At 40.0% G+C, this 25,778-nt stretch overlaps 7 protein-coding genes across 7 annotated transcripts; 1 reads left to right on the top strand and 6 right to left on the bottom strand.

Annotated features, from left to right (window-relative positions):
• Window positions 1-84: 84 nt before the first annotated feature.
• ATC70_000299 (uncharacterized protein) lies at window positions 85-2,938 on the bottom strand (the record flags this gene model as incomplete). The annotated part of the gene is made up of 5 exons (XM_064819717.1): window positions 85-207; window positions 261-1,479; window positions 1,540-2,041; window positions 2,099-2,153; window positions 2,210-2,938. The coding sequence occupies 5 exons, from the start codon at window positions 2,936-2,938 to the stop codon at window positions 85-87; spliced, it is 2,628 nt and encodes an 875-aa protein (XP_064683637.1).
• A 1,997-nt stretch (window positions 2,939-4,935) lies between these two features.
• Window positions 4,936-7,535, bottom strand: ATC70_000298 (Eukaryotic translation initiation factor 3 subunit D (eIF3d); the record flags this gene model as incomplete). Its single annotated transcript, XM_064819716.1, has 3 exons — window positions 4,936-7,105; window positions 7,275-7,432; window positions 7,500-7,535. 3 exons carry the CDS (start codon window positions 7,533-7,535, stop codon window positions 4,936-4,938), a joined length of 2,364 nt encoding a protein of 787 aa, XP_064683636.1.
• A 4,480-nt stretch (window positions 7,536-12,015) lies between these two features.
• ATC70_000297 (uncharacterized protein) lies at window positions 12,016-13,934 on the bottom strand (the record flags this gene model as incomplete). Its single annotated transcript, XM_064819715.1, has 2 exons — window positions 12,016-13,001; window positions 13,052-13,934. The coding sequence occupies 2 exons, from the start codon at window positions 13,932-13,934 to the stop codon at window positions 12,016-12,018; spliced, it is 1,869 nt and encodes a 622-aa protein (XP_064683635.1).
• Window positions 13,935-16,972: 3,038 nt separating this feature from the next.
• On the bottom strand, window positions 16,973-17,881 carry GLN3 (glutamine-repressible protein product regulator; the record flags this gene model as incomplete). Its single annotated transcript, XM_064819714.1, has 1 exon — window positions 16,973-17,881. One exon carries the CDS (start codon window positions 17,879-17,881, stop codon window positions 16,973-16,975), a length of 909 nt encoding a protein of 302 aa, XP_064683634.1.
• A 1,538-nt stretch (window positions 17,882-19,419) lies between these two features.
• CDC54 (MCM DNA helicase complex subunit) lies at window positions 19,420-20,000 on the top strand (the record flags this gene model as incomplete). The annotated part of the gene is made up of 4 exons (XM_064819713.1): window positions 19,420-19,480; window positions 19,541-19,634; window positions 19,694-19,799; window positions 19,854-20,000. The coding sequence occupies 4 exons, from the start codon at window positions 19,420-19,422 to the stop codon at window positions 19,998-20,000; spliced, it is 408 nt and encodes a 135-aa protein (XP_064683633.1).
• A 2,018-nt stretch (window positions 20,001-22,018) lies between these two features.
• Window positions 22,019-22,538, bottom strand: ACO1_1 (Aconitate hydratase mitochondrial; the record flags this gene model as incomplete). The annotated part of the gene is made up of 4 exons (XM_064819712.1): window positions 22,019-22,101; window positions 22,167-22,224; window positions 22,284-22,384; window positions 22,436-22,538. 4 exons carry the CDS (start codon window positions 22,536-22,538, stop codon window positions 22,019-22,021), a joined length of 345 nt encoding a protein of 114 aa, XP_064683632.1.
• Window positions 22,539-24,493: 1,955 nt separating this feature from the next.
• Window positions 24,494-25,344, bottom strand: HRK1_1 (serine/threonine protein kinase; the record flags this gene model as incomplete). The annotated part of the gene is made up of 6 exons (XM_064819711.1): window positions 24,494-24,643; window positions 24,704-24,774; window positions 24,846-24,915; window positions 24,983-25,120; window positions 25,194-25,276; window positions 25,335-25,344. The coding sequence occupies 6 exons, from the start codon at window positions 25,342-25,344 to the stop codon at window positions 24,494-24,496; spliced, it is 522 nt and encodes a 173-aa protein (XP_064683631.1).
• Window positions 25,345-25,778: the final 434 nt, after the last annotated feature.

Genomic DNA, 25,778 nt, shown 5'->3' with positions numbered 1-25,778 from the left:
GGCTAATCGCACTTTATTGCCTTTTGTAAAGTATTTATTTGGATTATGTAATGTAAATAATTATTTATATATAAATTGTAGCAATTAAGCATCTGCGCTCGCTGTTAGAATGCGGATAGCACGCTTACGACCCTCGCCAGAGATATTAATAACATTTTGGTCTTGTAACGACTTGAGAACTTCTTCAAAAGTTTTATTATCCACGGGCTATGTGCGAGAAAATGAGACATTTTTCTAGTATACATTCCATGCTCACTTACCACTTGGCTTTGCTCATTAAAGTCCTTGAATAACTTGGCATAATCAACACGTCCATTGGAATAAGATGATAATTTAGAGAGTAATGCTTCCTTGATGCTGTTTTGAAGGTTGCGCTCATGTGATGCTGTGCCCGATAAAATGAGATCCATATCAATGCGGCCGGTTTTTGGATCAGTTGCGTACTCCTTGATGGCTTCACGCAAGAGTCGAGATGCCTCATTGACATCTTCCACATCCACAGTTGCAGACATTCTCATTCTAGCATGTGCTTCGGACATACGAATCATGGACTCCAATTGACGCGTAGTTGCTGTAACACGCTTTTCAGATCCACCGCGATCTTGGCCTTGTCTACGAAGCTCGACATAATGATCCACTAACCGAGATCCTGCTTCTTCACTCAACACGGGTTGCACCTTTTCTCTTGCGTAAGTAATGTATTTCGTCAGCAACTCTACACTGACAATGTCACTACCGCCTGTCAATGGGTTGTCTTCCATGTACAAGGCGACCAAGTGTTTGGCGAGACGACGATCCGAATCCTCATCAACACGATCCAGAATTAAATAGAGCAAATCGAATCTAGACAAAAGGGGTGGCGGTAAATCGAGATTAGCGGGCACAGACAAGTTTTTGTTCCATCTTGATCCGATAGGATTGGCTGAAGCACAGATGGAGGTTCTGGCATTGAGTGTCGTAATGATGCCAGCCTTAGCCACCGAAATAGTCTGCTGTTCCATCACTTCATGCAACACAGATCGTGTAGCGTCAGACATCTTATCAAACTCATCGATACAGCAAATACCGCCATCACTGAGTACAAGTGCACCACTCTCCAATACCAATTGACGAGAATCAGGGTCTCTTGTAATGTAGGCTGTTAAACCAACTGCAGAGGAGCCCTTACCAGATGTGTAGACACCACGGGGTGCAATTTTGTGTACATATTGAAGCAGTTGAGATTTACTGGTACCTGGATCACCCACCAGCAACACATTGATATCACCTCTGAAATGAGGAGCACCTGACTTTTTGAACGTCTTGTGAGCACCACCAAACAATTGCAGCAAAATACCCTTCTTGACATCATCCAACTCGTAGATACTAGGTGCCAGTGATCGAGCTAAACAGTCGTACAAGTTGTTGCGTCGACTCAGAGCCAGAATTTCTTGCTCGTCATTGTTGGAGACGACTTGAATTTCATCACTTTCCTCATAACTAGTCTTACGCGTTAGCTTATCAAACAAGCACGCACATTTGCTTGCAATCTGTACTTACACTTCAGCGCCAAATTCAGAACGGAAACTCTTGTCGATTTGCATACGCTTCTTGTCTGTGCGCTTGATATGAACCACGTCCAAATACGTTCTAAAGAGAGAACGAATGGTTCTTTGCTTGGGGTTGACTCTGACAGGAACACCACGGAAGATACCTGTTACCTCCAATCTGTCACCTGGCTTACCAACATCCACCAAATCGTCATACAAGCACATGGTCACTGTCTGAGGTGTTTGGCCATCAGGAACCACATCTGGTGTCTCTTGGATTCTAGCTACTTGCTTGTCAGAGAACAGACAACGGTTGTGTACCAAAGTCATTGAGTTTTGTGAATCACAGGACTCTCTGCCACAACGCGTGGGTTCCAGAATTCTTCCACGGTCCACATTGACTGTAACAGTGTAATCACAGATCAAACAACGGAAAAAGGCCTCCTTCATGTCTGGAATGATGGGTGAAGCACGAATCATCAAGCCCTTGATGGTGATCAGCTGATCGACATCTATTTCGCACCGTATCAGTCTATGATGACCATGCCAATGCGAGCAAACAAACTTACTTTGAGGGTCCAATTCTCTCATATTCACACTGTCTTCCAAGTTGTAGGGACGAATCTATACACTTGTTTAATCCCATGCGTCCACTTTCCATCCACCAAACAAACACAAACCTTCAATTGAAGTCTACCGAAATCAACGTCGGGAAACAAGCCCATGTAGAATTCAGTGATGGTGTGATCCATCAATGGGATAATTTCTTGAGGATACTTGACGAGTTGATCATACAGTTTGCGTGTGTCGTTATAAGCTCTTAAATTGCGGCAATCCAAGTTAACATTGGTGCTGTTTGTTTCGTAAACGTGTTGCAAAAGTAATTGGTAAAAGGGTCGATGGTCCTCGTCAGTAATAGCTTCGAAATCCTTGCGTTTACGGTGAGCCAGAGTAAAATTGTTGAGAAAGTTACGGAAGCTGGTCATGGCTTCATGGATATTGACAGTAGTACCCCAAATGAGTCTAACAGAGAGAGAAGGGTCGCTTTCTTGCGTGTCCATGTTTTGCAATGAAGATAAGGGACGAGCACCAGGTGTGTTGGGCACAAAGGGTGTATTGCGCTGATAAGTAGCATTGCTACGAGGAGTGCGAGGTGAGTCGTAGCTTGAACGCAATGGAGTAGAGGGGTAGGCTAAGGGCGAGGTAGCTCCAATATCATCGCCTAGCAATGTAGATGATAGTTCAGAGCGTCTGTGTCTGTTACGAGCTGACGGTGAGCCAGGTGTGCGAGCATAGAATCCAGGAGAACTAGGTTCGATTTGAGATGAGAGCATATCAGTACGACGACCGTAATAACGTCCTGGTGTATCAGGGATGTTGTCTGATGGTAATTGATTGTGGCTACTCATGCTTCTTTTCTTTTCGTTTATACAATAGCAGAAAAAAAAAAGGGATTGAAAATTGTTTTGCAAGCGCGTCAACGTGTTTTCTGAAATCATTCAGGTGGTGGCTTGTCTTCTCAACCGAAGGCTCCAGTTCCAGCTTTGATTGGATTTGATTCAACGGTGGAATACTGCCTCCAGTACGCGATGAATGCACCGTCTATAATCAAAAAGAGAAATATATACGGTAGATGAGATGGTGTCAGTTAGAACCAACAGGTGCAAAAGCTACAATCGGATACGACCCCTGGATAGACATGTAATATGGGATCGCTCTTAATCGCTCACTGATCTCGAACTTTAGCATGCCAACGTATATCCTCCCCTGATTTACTACGATACACGAGGAGGGGACGTGTCCCAGACACTACGCTTTCTAATTGCTATACACTGGAAGGCACACGTTATTTTGAATATCATGTAATGTACTCAAATACTACAAAAGAAATGTCGCTGTGATCAATCAGAGCCATGTAAAATGCAAAGCATTGAGCAATGGACAAGGCTCAAAAAACCTTTACTCGCATTTACAAACATGCTCTTAAAATTCTGAGTAACGAAAAAGAAGGATGGCAATTCTAAAATTTTATCAACGAGGATGCTCATATTCGAGTCAACCCTAGGAGCTCATGGATGGTGAAAATAGGCGCACTCAGTATCTGGCAACTGTCTTCGAGATTGCAGCCATCATTCTCAATGCATATTCTGATACAAGCTTAATAAAGATATCTTCACTGCATACTGAAATAGCCTTTCAAACAGTAGCAATAGACTCTTTTGAATGAATCAATGAAATGCATCCTGCCTACATGCCATGTTGAAACGCTGCAAATCATGATTAAAAAGCTGCGATTACATATAGTTTGGTGGTAAGCCAAGCTTATTGCCGTTGTATGATATGAATACGCCCAGAAAAAGCAAAAGAGGATATTCAGGCTTTCAAATCCATGAAGCATCCCCACCATCATTGCCATCATCAGAAAGGCATTTTGGTCAGCTACCAGCAGCAGACAGCACCGCATCCACCGCCGCCGCCAAAATAGTTCAAACTCAGGATATTTTTTTTGCTATTCAAGATTGGCCAGATTTTGTATTTCTTCGACTTGATTTAACTATTTTGCGATATTCGACTATATAAACTGTAATAATCAGCCCCTACTTCCTAATACATTCTTGGAGCACTATTCAAGGCGCATCCAACGGTGCTCGTTATAGTGGGTGTTTTGAATGAACCTATTGAGCAATGCTTGAAAATAAGAAAAGTCGTTTATGATGAAAATGACGAGATTTTACATATGAAGGCCTCACCAAAGTGGTTTCAGGGGTTGCTTTGGATTTAGAGAAACATTTTGATTCAATACATACCATAGTAAAAGTCTTTATTTTCAAGGTGAAAAATGCGATCGTTTAATTTTCGATAAAAAGCATGAGATACCCCTCATGCTTTTGGTCGATTTCGGTCGATATTTTTTTGGTCCCTAAAAAGTTGAGCAAAGGTATCAAGAAGCAACTGTGAGTTGAAAGCAATTGTTTGGTGTTGTTCTGGCTGCTCAAAACTGCATCTCACTTGAGGAATCACTGTTCGAATAGATCAAAGTTTCACAGCGTGTTGCGTATTTTTTTTTTTGAGTAATATACGTAAGAGGTGATGCTACTCGTTTTATATATTGAACTATACTCTTTAGATGCACCGTTTACAAACAGCTTAATTGAAAACCTCAGTGCAACGTCTGGTAGACTGTACCCTAACTTGCATTGCTAACAAAACTCAAGACTTTAAGCCAAAACCGCAACATCCAGCAATACCTACACTACGTATCAACAAGGCGCTCATACACTTATGCGGGAAAACTCCATAAAGTAATGTTATATAATTTTTTCTATACATTGTTTATTAATTACATTTTGAAAGGAAACTGAGTTTTTGGTTTATAATATGAAATTTGACAAGGATATTAAATGACTTATTTAGCAGCGTTTTCCTTCATCAAGTTGAGAGCAGAACCAGCCTTGAACCAAGCGATTTGGCCTTCGTTGAAAGTGTGGTTGGCAACGATATCAGTGGTTTGACCATCCTTCTTGGTGAGACGAACAGTCAAAGGCTTACCGGGTTGGAAATCGCTCAAACCGAGGATGGAGACCTTATCATCAGCATCAACCTTGTCATAGTCGGCAGGGTCGGCAAAAGTCAAAGGAAGCATACCTTGCTTCTTCAAGTTGGTTTCGTGAATACGAGCAAAGGACTTGACAATGACGGCAGCACCGTTGAGGAAACGAGGTTCCAAGGCAGCGTGTTCACGAGAAGAACCTTCACCGTAGTTCTCATCACCAAAGACGACCCATTGGACACCCTTGGCCTTGTAATCACGAGCGGTATCTGGAACGCCCTTATATTCACCAGTGAATTGATTCTTGACACTGTTGACCTTGTCTTCGCTGGAGGTAGCACCAATCAAGAAGTTGTTGGAGATGTTGTCCAAGTGACCACGGTACTTCAACCAAGGACCGGCCATAGAGATGTGATCAGTGGTACACTTACCCTTAGCCTTGATAAGGATTGGTACGTTCTCGATATCCTTACCATCCCACTTCTTGAAGGGTTCCAAAAGTTGAAGACGGTTAGACTTGGGGTCGACGGCAACACTGACGCTGGAGCGGTCAGTGGGAGGTTCTTGGTAAGTGTTCTCACCAGCATCGTAACCGTTGGGAGGGAGTTCGTAACCCTTGGGGGCTTCGAGCTTGTAGGGCTTACCATCAGCACCGATGAGAGAATCAGTCATGGGGTTGAAGTGCATATCACCAGCAATGGTCAAGGCAGTGACAATCTCAGGAGAGGCAACGAAAGCGTGAGTTTGAGGGTTGGCGTCGTTACGACCAGTGAAGTTACGGTTATAAGAGGTAATGATAGAGTTCTTGTCACCCTTCTTGATGTCTTGACGATCCCATTGACCAATACAAGGACCACAGGCGTTAGCGAGAACAACACCACCAGCGTTGGTGAGAGTATCCATGATACCGTCGCGCTCGATAGTAGCACGAATTTGTTCAGAACCAGGGGTGATGGTATACTTGGCCTTGACCTTGACACCGTGATCAGTGGCTTGTTGGACGAGAGAGGCGGAACGGGCCATGTCTTCATAAGAAGAGTTGGTACAAGAACCGATCAAACCGACCTTGAGCTCTTGAGGCCAGTCGTTCTTGATGGCAGTTTCCTTGAACTTGGAGAGGGGAGTGGCAAGATCAGGAGTGAAAGGACCGTTGATATGGGGTTCGAGGTTATCGAGGTCGATTTCGATCATTTCATCGTATTCAGCACCTTCATCAGCTCTGAGGTTGTGAGAGAATTGCTTAGCATAGTCGGCAATAGCACTACGGTTGGTAGCGCGAAGGTAGTCACCCATACGTTCGTTGTAAGGGAACATGGAGGTAGTAGCACCAATTTCAGCACCCATGTTACAGATGGTAGCCATACCAGTACAAGAGAAGGTGTTGACACCCTCACCGAGATATTCGACGATGGAACCAGTACCACCCTTGACGGTCAAGATACCAGCGACCTTGAGGATAATATCCTTAGGAGAAGCCCAAGGGTTGAGTTTACCAGTGAGCTTGACACCGATAGCCTTAGGACACTTGAGTTCCCAAGGAATATCAGCCATGACATCAACGGCATCAGCACCACCAACACCGATAGCAACCATACCGAGACCACCAGCATTAGGAGTGTGAGAATCAGTACCGATCATAAGACCACCAGGGAAAGCATAGTTTTCCAAGATGATTTGATGGATAATACCAGATCCAGGCTTCCAGAAACCAAGACCAAACTTAGCGGTAGCAGTAGCCAAGAAATCGTAGACTTCCTTGTTGATGTCAATAGCACGGGCCAAATCCTTAGCACCACCAACTTGAGCTTCAATCAAGTGATCACAGTGGACAGTGGAAGGGACAGCGACGGTGGGGAGACCGGCAGACATGAATTGCAAAAGAGCCATTTGAGCAGTGGCATCTTGACAAGCAACACGATCAGGACGGAGCTTGAGGTAAGATTGACCACGAGCAATGTCTTGGTTCTCGGGATCATCCAAGTGACCATAGACGACCTTCTCAGAGAGAGTCAAAGGACGGTTCAATCTAGATTATATTAAAATTTTAGTATGCTGTATAGTTATAATCCGTATTGTTGTGATGGACCCCCTTTTCCACTAAGCGGTAAGGGTACCCCCACCCCTCCTCACACTCCTATTTTTTTTTTTGCCTCCACATCTTCTCTATACTCCGAAAAAATAGATGAAATCATTACCTCTTGCGAACAATAGCGAGGTTATCCTCAATTCTTTGGTAGTTGATGAACTTGTCAGTCTCGAGGTTGGACATGGCAACCTTTTGAGCGGCCCAGTTGGTACCAGCTTGAGCGTAGGTGCGAGAAGGAACATGAGTTCTGACGGCGGGAGCAACAGCCTGCAATGTTGGGATTATGTTAGTACCAAATGTTGAATGCCATGTGCCTCCAATGCCATGATGTTACCTTTGCGGCTCTGATAAAGTTATTTGATGACAGCATGATTATATTCCTTAGTGCAAGCTCTGTCTAAGCAAATATAAAATCAAGGTAAAAAAAAATTAAATAAGAGAGGGGGGGAAGTTGGTTAAAAGAAATACGAAAAGAAGAAAGCAAATGGTTTTAACAGAAGGAATTAAATAAACCAAAGGTTTTTTGCTGTCACTCGACTAAATCAGGTATGGCTACACAGAAAGAAAAAAATTATCCATTTCCAATGAAACATGTGGAAGCTGGGGTCAACTTATTTCACATGAATCTGGGAAAAATACATGTATAATACACTATAAAGTTTATTATGACGATTCAGGCATCGTCCAAGCTGTAGATGCCCCTTTATTTTGTATACAAACTGCCTCTTTATTTGTTGTTGAAGCATAAAATTACAAGATAATCCCTTGCAATTAGAGCTCAAATCGTAGCATAACATGGTCATCATCCAGGCATGTTGTAAGACCTTGGTTGAACTGATATATGATGAGATAAGCAATAATCATTTGTTATTACGTTTAAAGTAACAGGGCCAGGTAAAATGCAAAAAACACCGTCCGGGCCATGAAAAAATGATGGCATTCCGCCCACGTTGGATCATCATTTAGCCCAATCATCGTCGCAATTCACTCTCCTTTTTCACGTAAATACAATCTGAAGATCACTTCCAACAAGGATTTCAGGCCGTCTTTTGTAGGCATTTGTTGCACGTCGATAAATACGCATGCAATGTTGGCTGTCCTGTTTTGAAATCACAAATTACCCCTGGATTACATTCTGATTTTTTGATCGCGTTTGGAACGCCGCTCATGTAAACATCCTTTGGAACACAATCGAATCGCATTCCCGAATCAAGGAACTTCCCCGCATCCTTTGATAAATTTTTTTTTTGCTTAGTTGCAATATGAAATGCATTATTCAAAGAAGCAGCGTATATAAAAGAACAGGATGGAATTCTGAAATCTCTTTTCTGTAAGATCTTGCCTCTCTCTCTTTTTTTTTCCCTTTTTCTTTCGCTCCTTTAGTTGTAGATCAATTCCATGTCTAATGTAAGAAAATGCATGATTTTAAGTGGAAGGGAAATGACCTCCTCTTTCTCATATCACAGAATGTCATGCATAGTAAGTGAATATCATGATTGCACGGCCCATTACGTAGAGTTTTACATGGCCCTTTCTAAGAATGCGATATTGTAATCCAAGATGTATGGTTTACATGGCCCCTATTGTGCAGATATCATTTTAGGTAATGTTGATGTTTATTTTGCACGGCCCAGCAAGATGATTTTGCATGGCCCTTCAGCCTCTATATATATATATTTATACATATATCAACTTAATTCTAATTTCACGAGACGTCCAAATTAATCATGACAAACGATCAGCCCAACATTTGAAGTATGTGAGTGAAATTTCTGAGTGCAATGATATAAAATGCAAGCTGTAACACATAAAGCTTCTCGTTATCTTATCTTGTTCCAAATAGAATTGTCATACCAAAGCCTGAAAATTTTATTTAATTTGGGCTGCACAACATCTTGTGTAAAAAACCACTCTCAGTCCGTGTTTTTTACATGGCCCTCTCTGGTTCGTGCAACCTTGGTCAGCGTCATTCTACTCTTTCGCCTCAATGATAAACCGATTGTTGTACAGAGGGCAGGTGTGTTGAATATCACCAATCATATTTTAGCTGTAAAATACATCTATGAAAATGTGGAGAAGACTTAAACCATTTAAATTGTTCTGTTTATTACACAAATCTCTCTCCAATTCGGTAATTGAGTTAAATAAGATGACAATCATGAGGCTTATAGTGAGTATAAAAATAATACTAGCTTGAATGTTATTCATTTCGTATAGTGATAATTCAATTTATACATGTAACATGGAAGAGTTAGCACAAAAACTGTCTTTCAAATCCTTGATTGCTCTACAATAGATTTTCCATCAAATGAACGCGGAACAATCTCATTACACTATCAAATCTTAGTTTTAAAAGCACAGCAGTTTATCCTAAACCTGCCATGTCGCTCATCAGTCAATTGGTTGAGTTATGTGGTGTATTACTAGTTGAATAACAACCATGTTGACAGGAATTACAAAAGAGCCGCTTGAAAGAAATGTAACTGCCTTGTTACACTTCCAGGGAGGGTTTTTTCAGGGCTAGTGTTCCCGTTGTCGGCATGTTTAGCTAATTCACATTTTAGACATTTTGTCCCGCATGCCAGGATCTTTATTCAAAGCTCATTATAGTGTACTATATACACTAGCCGATCTTACTCGCTATGCTCGATGTCGGTGTCGCCATGCGGGCTCTCACCGAAGACATTTTAAATCAGATATTATAACATTTTGGTATATCAAGTAGATTATAAACAACCAATTATTAGTTAGTAAAAAAAAAAAAAAAAAAAAAAAAGGTTATATCAGAGCCTGGAGGAGGAGAGGAGGTATCTCCCTCAGCATCCTCCTTACTTACACTGATATCAAACAAAGCCTATTACTGGGACAATGCGAAAGAAAGTTCGAGTTTTATGCAGCATTTGTACACCACAATCTTCATTTTCTGATAGTATAATTGTAATACCATTCGTTGCTGCTTATGCTCTTAATAAGATGGTTACATAAAGCTGCTCATGCGCAAATACAGGACTTACGTAAGATATACAGCGACTTTTTTTGAGGTATTGTCATTGCAAAAGACACCTTCATAAGACAAAGCTCCCCCCAAAAAAATATTTGCGTTAAGCAATTGTCCTTTCAATTTCATGATGCCCATTGTCATCAACGGAAAGGCATTTAGGTCAGCCAGCAGCAATGCCGCCACCAAAATCAATTCAAACTCAGTTTATCTTTCTCTGTTCAAAATTGGGCCAAATTACGTCTTTTGTCGACTTGTTTAATCTGTTTTATGATATCCGACTATATAAATTGTGATGATCACCCTATGCACCTTAATACATTGTTGAAGTACTTTTCAAGGCGCCTCCAATGGTGCTAACTGTAATAAGTGTTTTGAATCAAATTACTGAGAAATTTGGTAAAATATGAAATGAGTTTTTTTTTAGCGAATATAACTATATTTTGCATATGAAAGCCTCATAAAAGTAGTTTCAGAGGTTGCTTTGGATTGAGAAGAGAAACATCCTCATTTAATATATACCATAGTAAAAGTCTTCGTTTCCAAGGTGAAAAACGCGATCGTTTGATTTTCGATGAAAACCATGAGAGGTACCTCATGGTTTTCAGTCGAATTTTGGCCATTTTTTTTTGGGTTTCCAAAAAGTTGAACAAAGGTGTCAGGAAGTTACTACTACTCAAGTACAATTTGGCGTTATTCTGGCGGCTCATAAAGATCTACATGTCAAGATATGAAGGCTTGAAAACTGTCCAATTTGGTTGTATTTTTGCTTTATGGCTTTTATTTACACGGCATAAATCACATCTTTGGTAGCTGCAATTTACTGGAAAGGCAGTTCTGTAGCTTGTGCAACTTTTAATTCGAACAGGAAGCATATTGATTCTGGTAAAGCTGATTCATGCAAATTTTGATGCGATATGCTGCTGGCAAGCTTATTAACAATGGAAATGAAAACCCAAATTTGCTGCTTGAACACTATGGTTTTACACCTTTGCTTCACTGCGATCAAACCCTCATATTATAGATCCATGCTACCAAGTATTGGATCAGACGCTTGAACTTTGCTTTTCTCAACTCATGTCAATTAGATTTTTTTGTAATGGGAGTGTTATTTTTCATTCCCTGAATAATCCTATATCCCTCCAAAGAGTGCTTGTATCTTGATCATTTCTGTAGAGGTCCGTTTGTCGAATTAGGGCACATCATCAAACTGAAATGTCGACTGGCCATTTAGATTTCAGATAGTATTGAATGGTTCGTTCAGCCCTGATATTCAAAAAGTCATTCAGAGATCAATGTTTCAATGCTTTGTAACACGGCCAATAAATTTTTAAAAAATTGCATAATGCATGAATGTCTGCTCCGAGTATCAACATGTTGTCATAGAGAAAACGTTCTCAAGTCCACTCGAAATTTTCCACTAATAGGATGGTTACCACTCGCAGATTTCATGCTACACGTACTCCCTTAATTACGATAGATGATACAGGCAGGTAGCAATGTACAACAACCTGATGTGCAATGCATTGCGCGGATTCTGAATGCTCCATGTAAAGAACCCCTGGATAAGCGTACAATGCAAGTCAAGTCCACTTGTTGGCATCAAATTAACGCAACAGTCGACGAAACTATCCAGCACTCAAATAGTTGACGATTTTTCTTATCTTGAATCCTATTATTAGGCAAGTTTCACCTATATTCTAAACGTTATCCATATAATTTATATTATTAAATTTATTAATTGAAAGTAATAAGTTGGGATTGGGAAAATCTATTAGAAATAAGATGACCTATATTAAATGAATCGTATATGTTAATGAATACATGGGAAAGGGAGGGGGGGGAATCGGAGCTACTTTTTTGAGCGATTATGGTGATCTGGCGTCTTTTTCTTTTTTTCGACAGCAGGCGTGTTAGTAGTAGAATCTTCTTCCTTTTTGGGGGCAGGTAAAACAATGATATTGCCACGTTCTATAATTTGCTTCGAGGGTTCAAAAAGTAGATGGTGAGGATGATTTTCAGCTGGCTGTTCAGGAGAGCAAGTCTCTATACTCTTCACCCATGAATCATCTAGCACATCCTCCAACAGACAACGCTTCTCAGGATCTGGAAGTAGAATCCGAGAAATGATAGGTCTTGCGTAACGAGGTAATAACTTGAACAGCTTCTCTGCACCGTTGTTATTTGGTTGCACAAAATTGCTGTATGATTGATCCTTTTCAGGACGAGGCAGTCTCCAAGGGAAGCGTCGAATTGTCATACAGATATAGATGATACCACAGGACCACAAGTCTGTTTTGCGAGCATCGTACTCCTTTTGTGTGTACTGTTCAGGCGCAATGTAAGGGTCAGAACCGCAAATGCCTTTGCTAAGATGGACATGGTCTTCAAATGGATACTTGATAACCGTAGCGCAACCAAAGTCGATGATTTTCACGATACCTCGTTCGTCCAATACCATGTTGTCCAGTTTGAGATCACGATGCGCTATACCCATGGATTGCAGATATTTGACACCGTTCAATAGTTGGCGCCAGCAACAAGAGATTTCATCTGGAGCCATTTTTCCACTCATGACAATGTTGAAGAGATCGTTGGGAGCATACTCCATGATTTCGTAAAACGATTGCCCTTCTTGAATAATGTCCAGTGCTTCAATCACATTGAAATTGTGCAGTGTAGAACCAATGCAAAACTCGGCTGTCACCTTCTTTACGTATTCCTTCTCGTTCTCACCAGGTGCTCTCTTTCTGAATTCCTTTACTGCAAATGTCTTTCCGTCTGTGTTACGACGAATGATTCTGACAGATCCACCTGATCCCTTGCCAACAAACTCGCCTAATGCAGCCCATTAGCGAGAGATCTCCTTTATGCTCATATCAACTTACCCCATTTGCCGTATCGTCCTTCCAGGTTCTTGTTGAATTCATTTGCAAAGGATAAATCACTTTGTCTGCTATAAACAGATGAACCACTACTACGAACACTCGATGCATCATCTAGCAGATGTTTCTTCTTCTTTTTATCCTGGTTCTTTCTGAAAATTCGCTTCAGATCGTGGAATATGGTATCCTTCTTTTCTAGATGATGAAAATGTGTGTGATGATAATGGCTATTATATTCTGGCTTTTTAAACACAAATTGAGCAGGTGTGTTTGTGCGAGAAATGGTAGCAGATCCGAGAGCTGAAGTGGGTCTTGTAGAGGAAGAAGTGTATTCTGTTGCACTGGATGCTTCAGTGGCAGGTTTGGAAGGCGGCTGAGAGGGTTTAGCGTTGGTGTGGTGGTGTTTATGGTGATGTTTATGGTGAGTTGCATCTTCACTGGACTCTGGAGACATGGAGCGAGGTGTGTGAGCTGATGAAGGCGAATGTTGGCTGCTTGGTGTATGAGCGCCTGATGAAGCAATGTTGTCTGCTGATTCATAGCCGAATCGTGCACTAGGCGCAATGGGAGGTGTGCCAGGCGTTGAGATGTCTGGAGTGACATTTTCAAATTGATGGAAGGCATGTTTGTTTTGAAAGATCTTGGCAGGTGACTCAAAGTCGACTTCACACAATCTGTCGCTCAGACTAGACATATTGTTTGTAGAGGAGTAATTACTGTCATTAGAGCGTATATCTGGCGTATATGCGTTGGCGTCAGCCGAGCGATGATGAGATGAGGCAGCTGAATGCTTGAGAGGTGAAGGCACTGCTACATCGTTTGTTGACATTTGAAGCGGTGAAGGGGTAAATGATCCAGGCTGACTAGTACGAATCTGTGTATTCATTTTATTTAACAAGTGAATTAGAGAAGAAAAGAGGAAAGGAATATCTCGTAATCGACTCAGAAATTAGTGGCCAAGATGGTTCTTCGCTATCGATTTGTTTGAAACACAGTTTTTTTTTTCTACCAGTGTGAGGTGCCTATTATAGAAAGTATCTCAAACCGCCGAGATACGACCTGTCAAAGCGCATTTCGTTGTTGACAGGTGAAGGTTGTACCATAAATCACTAGCACAAGACTTTGACCAAATTGTTTGTATATGAGGCTCTATTGCGAAAGAAGTCGTGTACAAAAGATAAAGCTACTGGTATGAATATATACAACAGATCAATCATTCAACTACTAAACACGGACGTTTTAGGTATGATTATGTGGGCAAAAGTAAGATCCGGCTGATCATCGGAAAAACATGCTACCGGTGAGCAAAATGGAATAAGCAAAAGTGTAGTGTCAATGCTTCTTTCATTGGTATCTTTCATCATTCTCTGCTTTAGACATGTCAACTGCCAGTGAATTTTGGCATCATTTGGGTTGTAATGAGGTGTTTGCATTATATTCTCGGCCAAAGATTATTACATGGATCCTATTATCAGCCATGCCCTTGGACATCTTGAATCCGGGAAAAACTAATTAATTCAATGCTTAAATATGCTTCCATAGCATTTGGTCTTTACTCCAAATGCAGAAAAGGCTAACCAACAAACAGCACCAATTGATCAACTATTATAGTTTAGGTTTGTTACTATTGTTCGTGAAAATGCCGTTTTTGTCAAGGGTCTTCTTTCTTCAGTGCCGATAATAGGAAAGGGGTAGTAGAGCGTTTCCTTGACCCAGAACATGAAAAGCCATTCAGCAATGCCTCCATAAATAGCAATGAATGACCCCTTTGTACATACACATATGTCTGTTCCATATTTCAAAATGATTTACATTGTCGCATTGCGGTAGATTTCGCATAGCACTACTATCAGATGTTGGCATTCATGTGATGGTAATTGAATGGCGTGCTACATTGCAAATGAATGTAATGTTGTGTACGCTCGTATAACAGATACCATGTTCCAATGCAAGGGGATAAATGATAAGGCGACTTACATGCCCTACAACTGGCTTTCAAACAGCATTAAGCGCTTTTCTTTCCGTGGATTCAGCCAAATACGCTCTTTTGTTATCATGTGCCAGCAGAGTCGAAACTGATTGTTGGGCTTACCCTACAAAGATAAAAATTCTGGATACATGTTGCATGATTAGCTCAGTTGATCTGCAATGTGAACCAGAGCTTGTAAATACCTCGGTATTAAGTCTAGCAGGCTGATAGAAAACTGCACAAAAACGTGAAAATAAGAGTACTGGAGCTGTGCAATATTGCTATTTAGTATGCAATCCCTTTTTCTATGAGCTGTCAAAAAGCATCAATTATTACCTGGATAATGAGAATGACGTGTATTGATATTATCAGCATCCACCACCACCAATATCGATCCATTCTCCGCTCAGCCTTCAGGTCCTGATTTGTTGATTTCAGAGCTTTTTGGTTCCACTTCGACCTATCTTGCCACATTCGACTATGTAAATTGTCACCATCATCTTTGGCTTCCTAATACTTTCTTGGAGTACTTTTCAAGACGCATTCAATGGCGCTAATCTTAAAGGATGTTTTGAATAAACTTATTGAGCAAAGTTGGAAAACATGAAATCAGGTTTCTGGCGAAAATATCGAGATTTTACATACAAATGCCTCATAAACAAAGGTTCAGGGGTTGCGTTGGATCGAGAGAAATGTTTTGATTTAATACATGCTATAGTAAAAGTCTTTGTTTTTGGTGTCAAAAACGCGATTGTTTGATTTTCGATGAAAATTATGAGGTATCCCTCATGGTTCTGGGGGCCGATTTTTGGTGATCCCAAAAAAGTCGAGTAAAAGTGCCAGTAAGCAATTCCCAGATGGCAGAAATTATTTGGTGCTATTGTGCAAGTCTAAAACAGCTTTTAACGCGAGAAAACACGGTTCAAGTGTGTCCAAGTTACGCTGTATTTTGTGAACTTTTGAGCAGTGGAAGGTAATGCTTGTGTGCTGATTGCCCACATTTGAATAGTTTTCACTGATGCATTGATAACAGAGACCTCGAGGCAAATCATTCAGTCATTGAAAGACGGGAAATCAGCGCTGTTGCGACTGTAATGAAACTGTTAAACATGTAGTCAAATTGCTAGTGAAAGTTTTTATCTGAAAGTAAATAGCGTTAATAATGTAGACAACGCGCCTTTTTTAGTCAGAACATTGCAGTCCAATGCAAGCAATGCAGGTTCAGTGGAAGAGCTCTATTTTGATAACTTTTTGTAGAATGAACTCTTACGCCGAGTTGTTGGCATTGCATCGAGATGGACATTTGCAAGAAGTCGGACAGATTGGTGCTCCTACACTGAACTGCTCTAAGCGTGGTACATTTAGCATGAATTACAATGATTTGCTGACTCAAGTGAAAAAATCTACAATAAGGGCTCTATATCACCCAAATCACTGATTAGATGCTCAAGTTTCAATCGCTTGTTCGATATCCAGTTCCAATCAGGAACGGGAATTTCTATGATTCAAATCAGTAGATTTCTCACTGATGACTACCCAATTTTAAAGACTAGTCCCTTTATCATATGCAGCTTCAACCCTGGCATTGCCTTGTTTTACGTGGATATTGAGAGTAGCAACTCAAAGCTGACCAGCCACAGTTACATAAACATCTAGACTACATTGCTCGAATTGACTATCAATTGTACTGCTTTATCATTTTTCAAATCAAAAGCAAATCATTCAAATCATAATGTTCACTCTTAACCCACAGACATATTGAACCATCATAAGGCTAGGAATAATAACACCATAGTCTTCTGTTGCTCCTCCAAGAATATGTGTATCCAGTTATCAAATAATTCATCAATTTAATGATGTATCGTACTTGTATTAATGTGATCAACGCAAAATCTCTTCTTTTATTATCATAAAAAAAAAGCTATACACTGTCTTACAATCTCGTTGTACTCAATTCAATCATTATCTTCAGCCTTTGAACCACTTCTCATAAACTCTGAATTAGAATTCGCCTCCTCTTTGATTTCTTTGTCCTCCTTCTCCTCCTTGACTTGTGGGTCAGATGTTTCGACATTGGCTGAAAGGTGAAATTCATTGATATTACTTTTTACCTTAAAGACTCTTTTTTCCTGAGGCAAGAAGACATAGAGAAGCGAGCAAAAGGCGTACAAGAACTTTACAATCTCCAATTGATGCTTTGACTTGGTAAAATGAGCTACCGTCTCGTCAGAAAGCGGCTTCTCCAAGAGTGTGTGATTAATTCTTTTCAATTTCAAGAATGCATGTAGACCAGGAAATGAATCAATGGATGTTCTCTTGTTGCCTTGTTTGTTTCCATGAATCAATGTGTTTACAAAGATCTTTCTACCAGAGAACACAAAGAAGGAACAGAATCGGAATGCAAAGTTCCAGCGAGCGTTTCTGGTGTGTGATGGCAAGGTGGAGTCTTGATAGATTAAATGCTGGAAATGGACTTCTTGACTATATCCATCTAATTCAATGGCTGCCTTGATTCTTTTCTTGAATGTTTGCTTTGATGGGAGTTGACTCAACTTGAAAGCCTTTTTAGGAGGTGGGAGAACTGTTTTTTGGAGCGGGAGTACTACGCTCTCAGGTGTATATGATGAGGCTGATGGAAATTCAACCTTGACAAGAGAGCCGCTTGTAATCGAGACGATTGATGTTGAAGGTGTTGGAGTTGCAGGCGCGTTATAAACTAAAGAAGGACTGACTGAAGTGGTTTCGGCCGAAGCAGCTCGTTTGTACTCTTCCAGTTGACGTTTTAGGCACTTGATCTGCTCGGCTTGTTCTAAAATTACCCGTTTAACAGCATTGCTGTCATTCAACAAGAAATAGGGAGGCATTATCAAGTAATAATAGATAGAGAAAGAAAACGAGTTTCTTTTTTTTTCTTCTCCAACCGGGATGGCACCTAAAAACCCTCTTGTTCAAAACTACTTTTCATAGCTATTGATATATCATCAGAGCCAAAGTAACGTTTAGTATAACAAATGTACGTTGAGAGTCGTGCATTGTAAAAAGCATGACCTGAATATGTATTTGAATTACATTTATGCCATGTAATCAAACACAAGTACCTACAAAAAGGAGTGGTTTATCTATCGCATTGGGCAGATCAAAGAAAACAAAAGACTGGAAACTTTTTCAAAGGGGCCAAGGAATACATTATACGTGCGTTTATTATTTAAAAACAAACCTAATTTTAATTAAACTTTTCCCTGTTTTCTAGTTGAATCCAACAATCTGGTTCTCTTTGTACTACAGCGATTGCAATGGATGAACATGGTAGTGGCATGATAAAGCTCAGCCACAGTAGCTCAATACAAAGGCAGATGATAGCTCGATGGTATAGGGTATCAGCCGAGAACGAGAGCAATTGTCTTGATGGGCACACATGTCATTACATATATGCATTAAGTTTGGCTGTTTCAATGCCTGTCGTTATTGCAATACATGCTCAAGCAGTAGCGTCATTTTCTTGGTAGCATTGGGCCTACACGTGCCACATACATCAGTCCAATATATCCCTGTTGAAGCATTTACATGAATAAAGCTGTTCAAGTCCTTCGTAGAAGGCCTTTCAGTGGAAATACGAGGAGCGATAAACAATTAAAAGGATCTATATTTGATAATTGTCATACGGAAGTGCCTGGAAGGGGTGCTATCGTAATGCGGAGCTTAAATTTGACCGGCAATGTTGATCTCTTGTTTCGAGGCATCAGTGAAACATTAATTTACAGCTAAAAAAAAAAAAAAAAAAAAAAACTTGTTTAGTTTGACCTGATGGATCAGCATGTATCTGTAACCTTCATTTTCATGTGATCATGTCATGTCCCAGTATCTTCAACTATAGTTGCAAGTGTTAAAAGGGGATCCTATGCTCTTCTTCTTCTCCCTTTCGATTTGAAACGTTCGCATGTGTACACTCAGAAGAAGGATAGATGGAAAGATCCACCAAGCAAGGGAGAGGGGTTAGATTTGTAATACTGGTAGTGATATTATATAGCACGGATTGATTAACAGCGTATATATTGGAAATAATGGGCGTCTCTGTGTGCTTAGCGTGTGCATGTCTATCACACTATATGCTATCATGCGTCATCAACTAGGCAATCGTCTGTTTGTACTTGAGTGATGTCTACATTAAGCAAATTAATATCATATGTATAAATTCGTGAGAGAGAAGAGGGGACTATACAGAGGAGAGTAGGGGAGGTCCAGGAAGGGGTTACTGGAGGAGAAAAAAAAGAACAAGAGGGAAGCATATTGCTCATGCAGCATCAAGCCTTATTTTTTTTCGCTATTTTTCTCTTTCTCTCTTTCTTTCGTTTTCTTTATTTTTTCTCACTCTCTTCCTTCTTTTCCCCTTTATATATTTACTATGACCAAAGAGTCTCCTCCGCCCAGGAGTAACTCTTGGAATCTTTTGGAACCAGATCCAGGTACACAAACCAACATGAGCCAACATCCACCTTTTGTTTAGGCATTAAATCACCCAGTAGGCACCTTCACCAAATTATGCGCTGAAATAGGTGCTGAATCAGTGCAAGTGAAGCAGATTAAACTACTTGACAAAGAAGCTATTCGCAATTTAAGGTAAGCAACTGCTGCCAATTTGCATGAAAAAACAAATATAAACATGCAGTGGATCATAGGCCTATTCATGGGCTCATCATCATCATCAAGCACAAGTTGGAGTCATTTATATCCAAAGATGATTCAACTACGAATACAAACAACCACATCTATTTCTCAAATCAAGTAATAATCGCGGTCGCCAATCATTTGTAGATATACTCACGACTATTCAACTAGGTGGTCCACGATGCCTATGCCATGCATGCTCTATTAAACGTTCTCTTGAACAACAGCGGCACCATCAACATTGGAAGAGAGCTACACCATTTTAAGCAATTTACAAACGACTTTACGTCCATGGTAACCTTGAATGAAAAGGCTTGACTTGGAAGATACAGATCTAACACGATACCAGCTGAAAGGCTTGACTTTAACCAACAGCCATGTATTTAGACAAGCTCACAACAGTCTCTCAGGGTAAGGCTACATGTTTTATGCGTATGCACTTTATTCATTTGTACAAGTATAGCCGTACGTCAAATAGTGAATCGACTGGCGAAATCTATCATTCGATTTCGTATATAAAATCTGATGGACATGTATGGGAATTAGATGGATTAAAAAGGGGTCCTTTAAAACTAGGTAAAACAAACAGATGCACATGCTTATATTGCATCATGTGTCCTAATGAGTGATTAAACAATAGGTGCTTGCAATGATAACAACTGGCTTGATGTAGCACATTATGAAATAGCAAAGCGATGTGAAATGTAAGGTGAATTTGTTATTTCCTTGCTGTATTTTGCTTGGCTACATGTTATTCACCGTGCTCTATTTGACAGGTACCAACGGCAGAATATCAAAGTGACATTATGGGCTGTGATAGAGGACAGGAAACTAGTATATCAACGAAAATTGATTGAAAAACTATACGTTAAACGCGAAATTGAATATTTCCTTGACACACAAGAGCCAGAATGGAGGGTTAGCATGAATATCCCTCAATGGGAAGAAGAATACAAACACACAATGACACACAATGACAGAAACAAACGCGGAAAAATAGCATTCAATCAACTACTTGGTTACTGTAAATCTTTTGAGCAACTACCATTGCAAGACCAAGACATGATCCATTCATTTTTGAAACAAAACGCGACAGAGAAAAGGCAAGATGTGATGGATACATGGTTACACATACAAGACGATGCTTTGAGGCTCTTTGAAAGTCTTGGTTTGGAATCAGAAAAACAAGAGATAGACGAGGTAATTGCATGGAATAACGGATAAGGCTACAGCTTGAGCTAAACTGAAAGTGTGTGCAGATAAATCACCTAAAACGGAAGCATGATTACATGCCGTTTATTCGATCATTCATTCAAGGGCTTTACGAAGAGGGTCATCTGCAGTCGATGACAGACATGTCTTGAGAAAAAAAAAACAAACAATCATTTATTTAATTACTATTATTACCACATTACCGCCACAAAGCAACACCACCTTACCTGAACAACTCAAACTATTCATCATCATCAACTACAAGTCAATATATAGGCCCTCGATTAATTTCAGCATTTTTTTTCCATCTAAACTTCCACTCAGATTATATATATGTATATATATATATATATATATATATACAGCCACACATTTATGCCCTTTTTTTCCTAAACAAAATTATACATACTTGATTCTATAGATAATACGCATCTTTTTCTTTAATATTAAATGTGATTCTTACCATAACCTTACGACTAGGCTTTGTTTGATGTCCTGCAAAAAGCACGAGACTTTTTAACAAATTGCCCCTTATGTTGATGCTACTGAAACCGGCCGACACCGGCAATATAAAATAGCATGATTTGCAGAGTAGCTTAAAGGCTAGCCATGCATAAACTATTAGAACGCTGAATTCATGGTTGTGGAATAAACTATTTTCAGCTATCTAACAAATACCCTTGATTAATCTCTTGAGATACAACTATAAAAGAAGGTAATATTTGTGCATTTCAAGCAACAATATCTTATAACAATCAAGCACATCAACAATCATGGGTAAAAAAAGCCACGCAAGCCATCACAAGGAGGTTACCGAGAGGGAGGACAAGCACAGACCCAAGACCAAGGCTGAAAAGAAGTTGGAGCAGCAACAGCACAAGCTTAAGAAGCAAGCCAAGGCTGCTGAAGCCAAGAAGGGGTTCGAATAAACATTCAAAGGTGTCTGGTTATTCCAATTTATGCAAATGCCATCCTCTCATTTCCTTCACATATAGCTGGTTCTTTTCATACAGTCTTCTTTCCCTCTCATAAATTGTAAATAAATCAACAATGTTCATTTCGAACGTAAGTCTTTTATAAATATATACATGTACAATGTGTTGCACTACAGACAAGCTATGTGATTAGTCCCAGTCGGGTATAAGCGAGAAATCGTATCCAGGATATTTGTAGTATGCATAATACGCAATGTACAAATGATAAGCACCTAGAGTTGACAGAGAAAATGATTAGCTACTGGAATGAGACTATTCAGACTGCACTCCAACCCACCTGGGATAAACATGATACTACCAAGAACAATAAATGCTGTTCCTCTTGCCAGCCATACCTATCCATGACTTGATCAGATATTCAAAATCTTACTATCATCCTGAAATTTGTACATACATCTGATGTGATGGTACCAATTTTGACCAGAATACCCAACGCTAACAAAATACCACCTACTGTGAACAGTAATGCAGCTAGCCCTATAGCATTCCATGGAACTATTGTATGGTATTTAATAATCAAGTTGTATACGTCTGAAATGAACATACTAGGTGTCTCGGGTGATTCAAATTGAGCAGCAGAAAAGCCTTGATCTTCTTGCAATTCAGCAAAGCGTCTTGCTTTGTTTTTCGGTTTAAGTGGATTACGCATTTTCATGTAGAGAAGGGCTTGAGAAAAAAGAGATAAAGAGATAATACAGTGCACGTTTTTTTTTTGCCACAAGCAGCATCATCTTCGGACTTGTCTTGTAGTCCAATCATTCCATCAAGGCATTGAAGAAATGCCGATGATGGCAAAGGTTTATCCTGTGGCTAGGTCTTGGAAAAAAAAGTCAAACAGATTACTAGCAGTAGTGAAGGCGCTCAAAGCAAACACGCATAGGCTATCACACTCAGCATATTATAGCGGATTTGCTGTAATCAGCTTAACAGTATTGCTTCCTTCGTTAGCTTCCGAGCAGCATTCGATCAGTAGGTGGGTTTTAGCGAAAGTTCAGCGTGCTTTTTCATAAAGGTGCAGTCTACGCTGAAGAGCAATTTCTTTTAAGCAATTTGTCCTAGTATATACTGACATTTCTCACTTTGGCCCCCTAACAATTACATGAGAACCTACTCAAATTAATCTGTAATTCTGAACCTGTCTCCTCTATAATGCTCAACATCTGTATCGATGGGAACAATTCATCTGCACGTAGCTCTCATACTTGTATTGCCTCTTTCTTCTCAAAATTATGCAAAGTACAGCGTAACTTGGACATATTTGAACCGTGTTTTCTCGTGTTAAAAGCTGTTTTAGACTTGCACAATAGCACCAAATAATTTCTGCCATCTGGGAGTTGCTTACTGGCACCTTTACTCAACTTTTTTGGGATCACCAAAAATCGGCCCCCAGAACCATGAGGGATACCTCATGATTTTCATCGAAAATCAAACAATCGCGTTTTTGACACCAAAAACAAAGACTTTTACTATAGCATGTATTAAATCAAAACATTTCTCTCGATCCAACGCAACCCCTGAACCTTTGTTTATGAGGCATTTGTATGTAAAATCTCGATATTTTCACCAGAAACCTGATTTCATGTTTTCCAACTTTGCTCAGTAAGTTTATTCAAAACATCCTTTAAGATTAGCGCCATTGAATGCGTCTTGAAAAGTACTCCAAGAAAGTATTAGGAAGCCATTTTTTTTTTTTTGTAGGGGAGTCGAGCTCCAGGTTTTATTTAAAGTCCTTAAAATGTCATGCTGAGGGAAAGAAAAGACTGTTGGTGGACCCAATGTCTGCAAAGAAGGGGAATAAGATATTTTGAACTAAGTTGGGAAAGAAATCTACTACTAATAAGGTGCGACTCCTAGAGCCAGTACAGTCTTGCGGAAATCGTCAAAATATAGATCATGGATAAGAGTACAAAAACACCAAACGAGGACATCAGTACTACGTCAAAAAATCAAACAACTTGCGTCCACCAGGATTTGAACCGGGATCCTCCCGTTGGCATACGGGAGTTTTACCACTTCGCCCTACCACCAGGGGCCAGTATTAGGAAGCCAAAGATGATGGTGACAATTTACATAGTCGAATGTGGCAAGATAGGTCGAAGTGGAACCAAAAAGCTCTGAAATCAACAAATCAGGACCTGAAGGCTGAGCGGAGAATGGATCGATATTGGTGGTGGTGGATGCTGATAATATCAATACACGTCATTCTCATTATCCAGGTAATAGTTGATGCTTTTTGACAGCTCATAGAAAACGAATTGCAAACCAAAATATACTGTAGCATTACTTGGCTACTGTCTCGGAATTATCATGCGTTGTTGTGTGCAAAGAATCTAATTGTTGCAAAATGCGGCTTCAAATACAATATGCGAAATGGCAGATGACACTTGAAATGTACAGCGTGGTAAACTGCTAAGAAGTAGCATGATGATGGAACATAAACTTATTTTGCAACCCGTCCACACAGTGGAGCATGGAACAATCTTGATCCCTGAGGGCATGATAACTCACTCACTCTAAAATGGCCGAGCTTGTCAAATGAACGAGCACAAAGGCTAACATGTAGATGTTTCATTCATGTGTGGCAAGCTAATTTTTATTTATAGTTTATACAAGCTTTTTTGCCATGAAGAAATTCTTAAAGTAATGCATTTGCCAGAAGCAAACAACACCAAGCACAATGAGCTGAGCAATTGTCCACCAAACAACACGAGAGTTTGTGAGTTCAGATTGATCACGGAAATCCTTCTCTCGTTCCTGTTATAAAATAACGCTCAATCATCCCCGTCTTTTTCACATTTTAGGTCAACAACTTACACGTTGAGCATTTTGTTCAATTTGGATATCTTCAACACGTTCGTTCAATTCATGGACTCTCTTTACCAAGTCTACAAAAAGCCATTTTGGTTGATATCTCGCTATTTTCATAAACTCCCCCACCTCCCAATTATCCACCTACCAGAAACACCTTCAGCGTTGTGATCGTGGTGATCAGTTGGGTCATCGAAATCCATATCAAGTGTGATTTTCTACAGGCATAAAATGTGTGCGTCAATGTTTCCACTTGTTTGATGTTGTATCGATGTCTGTTCTTACAGTTTTTGAGCTATCAAACCAAGAGTTGGAGGAAGCAGAAAGACAAATAGCATGATCTCCGGATTCAGTAGAAGTGAATGTAAAGCGACCAGATGATTTACTCTTGGTATCAACAATTTTATGACCCTGAGGGAGTTCCTGAAATCCACATTATTCATCGTCAGTCCAAACATCTCCCTTACTGTGTACACCATGCTATGATGGTATTTACCTCGACAGTGATTTCAATCTTTAAATCCTCGTTCTCAATCCATTGGTTTTGAGCAGCAGAAAACTGCTCAGACTTGTAGATACCTATCAAGTGCTGTTGAATACGAGGTAGTCGAGTCCATCTGTACACACATTGCTTTACCAATGACCATGGTTTCCTTTGGTAAATCTTCAATAAAACATTTTTTCTCGGAACCTTCCAGATAGAAATATAATGCTTGTGTCCCAGCCAAGTAAGCAACAAGTAGGACTAGTGTTGAAAGACGAAAAAAGGCCATCTCTGTATAAACGCGTTTTGTTGAAAGAAAGGAAAGGAAAACGGAGCTCATTCAGTTCATTTTAAATATAATCAGGATCAGCCAATGGGAGCAAACAGTGAAGCTACGGACTTGGAGTTGATTGATTTGCTCAAATTGCAGCAGCATATAGAGAAGATGATATGAATGCAATTGCGGCAGTTTCATCATGTGAAATCCACCTTCTTGGCTTCACAAAGGCACAATTGAAGTTTGTCCATTCTCTAGATAAGATTCAGCATGCATTAAGCTCTTTGTGCGCAGATGAGAAAACAATTTGACAATGTTTG

The sequence above is a fragment of the Mucor velutinosus genome (genome assembly GCF_035048745.1).
Source record: "Mucor velutinosus strain NIH1002 chromosome Unknown tig00000041, whole genome shotgun sequence".
NCBI lineage: Eukaryota > Fungi > Mucoromycota > Mucoromycetes > Mucorales > Mucoraceae > Mucor > Mucor velutinosus.
The sequence above is the reverse complement of the archived record's forward strand: the minus strand, read 5'-3'. Positions and strand labels throughout refer to the sequence as shown.